Source organism: Dendroctonus ponderosae, unplaced genomic scaffold, assembly GCF_020466585.1.
Source record: "Dendroctonus ponderosae isolate FM_Combo_2020 unplaced genomic scaffold, Dpon_F_20191213v2 Dpon_F_20191213_3, whole genome shotgun sequence".
NCBI classification, from domain to species: domain Eukaryota; kingdom Metazoa; phylum Arthropoda; class Insecta; order Coleoptera; family Curculionidae; genus Dendroctonus; species Dendroctonus ponderosae.
The window spans coordinates 5,566,899-5,575,675 of NW_026018508.1; the positions used below are offsets into that span (position 1 = coordinate 5,566,899).

Here is an 8,777-nt window from a genome sequence, read left to right on the forward strand (position 1 = left end):
CACATAATTCGTCGCAAGGATTAAATTATATTACTGTTTATTCAGCAACTACTGTATGTGAGGACTGGCAAGGAATATTGGAAAAATAATTAGTTGTAAAAAATGAAGTGTGGAAAACTGAACTTACTGATTGAAAGAGATTTGTACACAGGAGAACAATTTTCAAATTATATTATAGATTAATGCCGATTTGCCCTTTAAATTTCCGAGAAATTAATTTTTTTTTTCAAACGGTGTTTTTTTGTTAATAAATGTGTTGTGAAAAAAATAAGAGATGTAAATTTCACATAAACTTCTTTCTGAAACCAAAAAAAAGACGAGTATTGGCACTAATACATTCTCTGGATCTGTACAGTTTATAATATACAGTAAAATGACTTACCCGAATGCGAACTGTTTAAACTAATATCCAAACTTGGCAACGAAGAATTACTACTCGAATTCGACATTTGACTGGGACTCATTTTACGATCAATGCTATTATGTGGTGAACTAGTGATACTATCAACATCACAGTAAAATTGAGAGCTGTTACTGCTGCTTGTGCTTGTAATTGAGTCGTTCTTCTGATGACCAGGAATCCCCCTCGCTTTGTTGCTCCTAAAAATTAAAATCATGGCAATAAGAACTACATTATATTTTAATTCCTGCACATACCGGTCCTTTCTGTTTTGTCCATTGGTAGCAGGTTCGATTTGACAACTGAGTTGATAGGCTTCTCGGTCATCCAGGACCAAAATCGAGTCGAACCATCTATCGAAAGCTGGATCTTCCATAAAGTGATAAGCATTTGCAGCACCCTATTAATAATAATTTATTGGAAAATCACATTGGGTAATTTCAGATAACTTTCAGATAACAAACAAAGAAAAAATTTTCAAATGTTTATCCAAACTAATAGAGTGGTTTTTGTTTAAGACCGAACACAGGGATTTTGAATTAAATTTGTACTCTAACAAGATCAGGGCTTAGTTTACCTGTAATAGCTTGATCTGAGCCAGGACTTCAAATTCTTTCCTTCTCTTATCAAAGTTAATCAAACCATCACCAATAGAGTCTGGAATGGCAGTATCTATCATAGTGAGATCAGTGAGGAACGTTCCCAAATAGGGAATGGTACCAAATGAAATATTCGCGGTATGATTGTTCTGGCGTTGGAAGATCTTTTGCAGTTGTTTGTCGTTTTCTCCAACTGTGTCTGAAATGTGAAAAAAAAAATATTATTTAAAGATTTTTTCAAATTTGTTCAAACATTTTAAAATGCTTATAAATGGAAAAGGAGAGAATTTGTTGGAAGTTTGTAGTTTGTTGTTTCATCTTATAAACATGAAAGTAGTTGGGATTTGTGGAATTATTTTCAATTTCGCTCTCGTAAGGATCCCGACTACTTTTGTGTATGTAAACTTTTACGAAAATATGAAAATGTTATTTTTATTTAAATATGAAACTTGACCAAATATTGTTACCTGCAAATTTGGCAGTTCCCTCTTTCATTAGAAGCTCTCGTTGTGTCCACTGATTGTTATCTTCACTAAATATGCGAGCCAGCTCATCAAATAGTTCAATTTTTTCTTTGGCTATTGCTTGCCAAGTTTTTTGAAGCCTAAAAAGTAATATATTTAATTTAATGTCCAGTAAACGAGTCAATTAAATGTAATAATTACAAATTTGTAAGGTATTTTACTATTCAATATTAAAACTGGTAACTAAAATGACTTGGAATATTGAACAAAAGTTACTTGAATTAAGCTTCAAGTATAAAAAAGGTTCAGCTTTTATTGCTTAAAACTGTTGCGTTTTTAAGCCTAAAAGTCCAAGGACCTGTCGAAATGCAAACAATCGCCTATGAAGCTGAGGTAAGCCTGTGGCCCATGCATCCGTTTATACGATGGTAATATAATATATTTCATACTTCGTCGTACGAATCATCTCCAACCAATAGAAACACTATCATCGTACTATCGTATAAACGGATGCATGGGACACAGGCTTTAGTTTTCAATTTGAATTATCAGAAAATAAAAATTCTTTACAAATTATTATATTTTAAACAGTTTACAGATTTTCAATTTTTGAAGAATATTTAAAACATGAAAAAAAAATCACCAAAGACAAGACAAACAATATTTTAATCGATCGAGTCTAGAAATTAATTCGCAATTTCTTAGATCTTACCTGTATATCGGGTTACTCTGTAATCCACTAATAATCGCCTTTAAACTGCTGAAGTTCTTGATGAGTCTAAGTTCTTGAGCTATGTCTATCCAACCTGCTATCAGACACGCTCTGTCATATGTTTTTAGGCCTGGTTCAACTAATATTGAGGAAATTACCCTGAAGAGAAAACAATTCTGTATTTGGTTTGAAAATAGCAAATTCACCACTCAAGTATTACATAGACAAATTTGTTAAGAACTGGTTTCAGATGGAATCAAATAAACATCACAACTAATTATGTATGGAAAAATTCCAAAATGTTATAAAAGAAAAATTGCTCACCTAAATGATACTGCATTGAATTGATTAACTGTAGCTAAAACAGTGGCAGCTTCGTGAGAGCGACTTCGATCTCGACGAGACCACACTGCTCCTAAGCATTGATGTGGGACTAGCTTCTTAAATAAATCCTAAAACAAATTAATTTATGAAACTGTAAAGTATTTTCAACACATTTAATATTTTTCTTTTTTTGAATATATTACTATTTTTACACAGATATAACACTGCATTAGATCTGGGAATTAAATGTTCTGAAACACTTAAAAATACAATGAATCATATGCATAAACAAACCAATTAAAATTTGCAACAATTCGCATGTAATTGTTGGTGTAATTACCGGAACTGACCGTTCAGCCACAGAAAAACAAAATACTGCAACAAATGCAAAACCTTTTCTATCGACTTTCGCTAAGGAGCAAAACGTGCATAATGAGAAATTGAATTAAACGCTTCTCTTCTATAAATACCTTACATCCTGAATGTGAAATTCTACTATTTCTTAGAGCCGATAAAGGATGTTATTCAAGATAATATAAGAGAAAAATAATTTAACAGGCGTTTTTGCTTCCGGGATAGAGGAGTTCAGGAAATTAAATTAAGAAATTAATTAGGGCTTTGAAGCAGAACAAAAATAAAGCAATCACCTTTGGCAACAATGAGTTGAGAACTTGATAAAAGTGTTTTTCATTTAAAAAAATATTATAATATTAACAACACGAAACAGTTCAGACTATTTTGCCGAGTTATTAATTAAACGTACACATGTTGTTGCTCTGTTCAAAGTACATCAAAATGTTTCCGATTCCGAAAATATCAAAACTAATGTGAGAAAAGAATTTGCCAAAAAAGTTATTAAACCATAAGTAAAAATCAAAGTAAAAAAATATCTAAAAAGTTCCAGCAAATTCCAAGTCTATCAATTAAGCCAAGGTAATAAATTCAATATATATCCAAGAGAACTACGAAAGTGAAAAGTGGATGATCTAATGACTTGCAATAAAGAAGTGCTTTAATAATTATTTTAACTACAGAAGATACAGGACAAAATAATAATTATGTGGAAAGAAAATCGAACAATTCAAGTGCATATTTGTAAAAAAATTGAATTACAAAGTTCTTAAAAAATTCATAAAATAATTAAAGAGGTAATAGCGTGGAGGTAATAGTATCCAGTCAGTCTTCCAGTGGATTCCAACAAAACTGTGAATGTTGATAATTTATTAAAATACACAAAAACAATTATTATCTGTACCTTTACAACTGTTTCGAGATATTCTTACATCAACTTCCAGTCATATAAACCATGCCACCATACACATATTTATGTAACCACAATTTAAATAAATTTCCAATATAAAAATGTTACAAATTAGTGAAAGATCTTACCACATCCATTCTGGTAAGTTGTTCGGCAAAATGCCTTACTGGTACGTCTGGTAACTTGTAATTCCTCCATCCGGATGACGCGATAGATCTCATCGCAAAAGCAGGCGGGGGTGCTAAAAGGGGATCGACATGAGCTTCCCTTGAATATCTAAAAATAGAAAAGTTATTAATTATTTATTAATCGAGTAAATATGGGGAAGTCTCCCGCATGTTAATCCGACTCCAATTACTACCAATAATAACATGATAGAAAATTCAGTTCGTATTGAACGAATACAATTGTCCGACATGTATGTTTTCTATGTACTTTTGTAATTTTCATTCGACGATTTATTAAAATTAAATTGGGGTATAGAAAATTAGTTGGCTGAACACTCACCTATCGAGCCTATGACGAACTTTGGCATCTAACTCGGTATTTGGTAAATAGTCTTCAGAAAAGTTGAGCAGTAGTCGAAGGGCGGGATAATTTGGAGGGTCTTTGAAGTCTTCTGGGTAACTATCGAGCCAAACATGTAGGGCGGATATGAGAGTTCTGAAATAAGAAAGCATACCAATAAAACAATAGGAAATATTGAAAAATTGTCACATTTAAGAAGAAAAACATGGCTATTGAGAATTTGCTGAGAAGGAATTTCTCAGACTAAATAATATTTTTTCTTCTCATATGCATATGTAAAATTGTATCCACAGGTGCGACAATTATTCTCTTATACATGCGGAAATTGCTTAGTAATATGCTATACAAAAAATATTTCTAATGCGAAGAAAATCGAAATAAGTTACATTTTTCTTGAAGTATTCCTATTTTGTCCGTTCGTATGCGAGAATAATGGATCAGGATATTTAAGCTGTGGTATAAGTTATAACAAACTAGCAAATGAAAACGATTTGTCATGTTCCAATCATTTAACGTTGTTCATTATTAATTTTTCATTTATTCATTTTTCACTAATCTGATCTTTTTAGACTTCTGGTTTACTTATTAAACTACTTGTCTGGATAAATATTCAATTAAACGACAAACCTGTATTCGCAAACCAAAAAATGAAAAAGTATTTATTCTTAAACTTGATAGACGCTTTCATTTTATAGATAATTGCTTAATCCAGTATCACAACTAATATCAATGCTGCCTTACATAAAATACAAAACAAATATTGCAAAATTGGAAAAAGTAAATATAATTACTTTTTATGTTGGTCATGTTGTTCCGGTCTTCCATTTTGAGCAGACTGTGTTAGTTCTTCGTACCGCTCCAACAGTAACGTTAGTACTTCTTTTGCAGTAGAAAAACTTCTATAAGTAGCTAAAAACACATTGATATACGTAGTTTCCAGCTCTCCATCATCAGTTGAAAGAGCTTCGACCAAGTTTTTAAGTGTGCCGGCTTTCACAAAACGGACTCGCACAGTTTCCCATTCTAAATGCGAGATTTCATCGTCCGAGTCCTGAAAAGATCAAAAATTTAATTAAATTGCACTTATGGAATATTATCTTTAACTAACAATAATTATTAGGATTGATGCTCGATGAAATAAGTTGAAGCAAATAATAAACTCAAGGGTGAAATGTGAGAAATTTTAGTTTAATTAATATTTGCCGTCAAGCCAAAAAATGAATAATATATTTATATATTCTTTCACTTATTTCAAAATTTTAAAAACCCATTAAAGAAATTTTCTCATTAAAGAAATCGGATAAAATACCTCAGATGTATAGAGCGGTTTGGTAGTCGTTGAGCGGTTTAAACTTTCTTGCTAAATTCACAGTTTTACTTGTTATACGAGTAGAATGGATTTGATATCATTTTGAATTGCAAAAAAATTGGAAAGACATTTTAGAGTAAAATAGGGTATTTTTAATTAAAAATATCTGTCTATTCTATTTGTTTACAACAGACAACTGTTGAGAAAATATTCGTTGAAAACTGCAAAATAAACTGAAATTAAACCAATTAATTCGGATAATAAAATTAGGACATTTTGGGAACAGCTTTTCTTAACTGTTTTCTAGTCATCAATAATTTAAACACATTTGGTTTATCTTGTTATACAACAGTTTTGATGTATAACAATAAATCCTGTGCTTATAAAATTATAATACTGAAATTTCAATCTTTGCCTTTCAGTAATAAACCCAGTTTTCGGAAGAAGTAAGCTCGACACTCACGTCCGCTCAGGTAAACTTCTGTAGCTAAGAAACTGCTTCGAGCATATATTGAAATGGCAAACTTTGACGCAAATCTTTTACTGAGCTGTTAAGTTCATAGATTCAGGTGTTCTAAACTAAAAATGGTAAAAATTCACATATTTTATTTAAAAACTGATTTATATTTATTAAAAACTGTTATCTATACGATTTACAGCATGAAATCCTGCATAATTGCGCATACGAGATATAATACAAATTCTTCAATATTGTGAGACTCCGGCCATTCATTATGCATGCATGAGTATGTGTATTTGAAACACGTTTTTTCAGTATTTACCAATTTATATATTTTTTGTAACTCACCGAATGTGAAGACGAAACACTTCTGGTTGGTCGATGGTACCGGACTTTTTTGAGGTAGACTGTATACAGGGCGCCATCTGCTTTTTCTTCTCCCCAAAGCCGCCATGTGGGCTGCTGAAAGATAGGAAACAAATAGTATAAAACACAGAATCAAATCCCACTGAAATATAACAGCGATAATAATGTATTGCATTTATGAGTAGGTGCACTAAAGCTTTCGGTTAGTATTTCCTAGTTAGGCACATGGTTCAAAGCTATAATATTCTCAGGCCACTTTAGTACTGTAGCTTAGATGTTGTTTCTTGGCCTTAATAACAATTGTCACAATTATATTAGGGCTAATCGGGTCTAATCAAATCAAATCAAATGCAACAGAATTAAGTACACTAGTGATCTTTTTCAATAATTCACTAAGCTTTGACTACGAAAATGCCAATTTCCAAACCATAATTCTATAAAATTAATGTTTGGAACGAACGAATTGTTAAATAATTTTGATTAGTCCATTCAAAATAAAAATCTTTAATTTATAATTCTGTTGTAAAACCTTAAATACTAATGGCAGGTTCTTCAAATAATTGTTATCGAATTGTGAGAAAAGCGCTTCGCATTCTGTCGCTAACTCAAGACCTGCCTTAGAGCTTTAGACGTTTCCAATTATAATAATGCAAATGATTTGCTATTTAAACAAGAAATCACTCTTCAAAAATTATTCAATACGCAAACAGAAGCTAAGCCAAAATAATATTATTCAGGAACATGAAGGCATGTTTACATGGCAAGTACAACAACAAACGACCCGGAAATAAAAGCAAGAAATTTAACAAATTAATGAAAGTTTCTTCTAATTGCACAAAACAGCATTCTGTAATTTTTTTATATTACCACTAGCTCTATAAAAATAGTTATTAGCCACATTGCATGCAGAGCTGCAATGCAGGCAGCAGCAATTCTAACTAATGCTTTAATCGAAACCCTTGCAGGTACGAAAAATGTTTCTAAATTAGACAAACATTCAATTTTCTGATAAGAACCGGTGAGTAAAACTTAGGCGAGTAATTCAATCGTTTTGTATATCCTAAATTGAAAAATGTGTTTTGCGCACCGAATTGCATAGACTACAAAAAACTCAATTTAATTATAACTTTTAGGTAAATATCAAAAAAACTGGGTAGAAACTAATAAGTTTAATAAACTAAGATTGTTAAGACTATATATATAGTATAAACTAAGATTAAATTAAAATTGTTGAAGTGATTGCTAACCGAAAGAAACTGAAAAAATTTGTCTACTTTGACAACACATAAAAATATATTGTAACGGAATATTAGGCTGATTAGGCATTAGTTAACTGATACGTGACCGGAAAATTTGTTAAAATATGTAAATAGGTATGCAATATGATTTATTATCCTACATTTAGCCAAGAGAGCAAATATAATAAATCACGTAAAACCTTAACAGATGAAACAATGTTTCAATTTGAAACACTTTTCAGGATTGCATTTTTCTCAAATAAAATGACAAATACATCCAAGAAATAGACTTAAACAGATCAATAAACGTTTGTTTTTCAAAATACACAGCTTTATTTTAAAATCCAGGTATCATTTACATTTTATGTGCTACAAATTGAAAACAACTTACATTGGACCGCACCTTATGACATAATCACGCTCTTAAAATTGAAAGCACTCATTATTTCACCACGTGCAAATTGAGTATCACTATGGTATAAAAAATATAAGTTGAAAAACTCACTTACAAGTTCATAACAGTAACAAACAAATGTCGCCACTTGCTCGACTTTAGACATTTCCACCTCATATTTAACTGATCTATTAAACACTGTACTGCAATGAATCATTTCGTAAACAGCGGGAAGCCGCAACTAAGTTTTCCGAATAATTATCAATATTATTATGATTGCTTTATCGCTGATTGTCAATGACTGAAATAGAAGGGGAGCTCACTTTAAGCTTTAGTTTTAGACCATGTAGTCGAGAGTTGTAATCACTTAAACAGATAGTAGGAATCATTCAGTGAACACAGTTTTTTCAAATAATCCGAATTTTACCAAAATCTAATCTAATTTTCATGTGTCAAATACTTTAGAATTATTTAAGTTATGTAAACGTAATTTGTAGTGAAGTGTAACAATAAATCATATTTTTTTCCCAATGATAATAAACTTGCCATGTTATATAGGGTGTCCCCAAATTTAACCTAATCAAATAAGAACTTTAAGTGGCTATAACTTGATTAATTTAAATATAATGCCATAGTCTTTTTTAACTTACGAGGAAATGCAATTTTTAATTACCTACCGAATAGTATTAGGATGTTAATAGCTAGTGATGAGCAAAGCAAGA

At 31.1% G+C, this 8,777-nt stretch overlaps 1 protein-coding gene across 7 annotated transcripts in view; it reads right to left on the minus strand.

Annotated features, from left to right (window-relative positions):
• Positions 1-8,777, minus strand: part of LOC109540298 (ral guanine nucleotide dissociation stimulator-like 1) — a 38,072-nt gene that overhangs the window by 3,405 nt on the left and 25,890 nt on the right. For 4 of the 7 annotated variants that reach the window (XM_019908627.2, XM_019908624.2, XM_019908622.2 and 1 more), the window contains 10 exons: positions 6,406-6,519; positions 5,080-5,339; positions 4,268-4,423; positions 3,889-4,036; positions 2,500-2,627; positions 2,176-2,334; positions 1,467-1,603; positions 978-1,198; positions 658-800; positions 383-600 (listed from right to left, as the gene is read on the minus strand). In XM_019908627.2, coding sequence (XP_019764186.2) covers positions 383-600; positions 658-800; positions 978-1,198; positions 1,467-1,603; positions 2,176-2,334; positions 2,500-2,627; positions 3,889-4,036; positions 4,268-4,423; positions 5,080-5,339; positions 6,406-6,519 — 1,684 coding nt within the window. Of the gene's footprint in view, positions 1-382; positions 601-657; positions 801-977; positions 1,199-1,466; positions 1,604-2,175; positions 2,335-2,499; positions 2,628-3,888; positions 4,037-4,267; positions 4,424-5,079; positions 5,340-6,405; positions 6,520-8,170; positions 8,346-8,777 lie in introns of those variants that run through there. The other 3 variants (XM_019908628.2, XM_019908623.2, XM_019908626.2) reach the window with 2 other exon arrangements.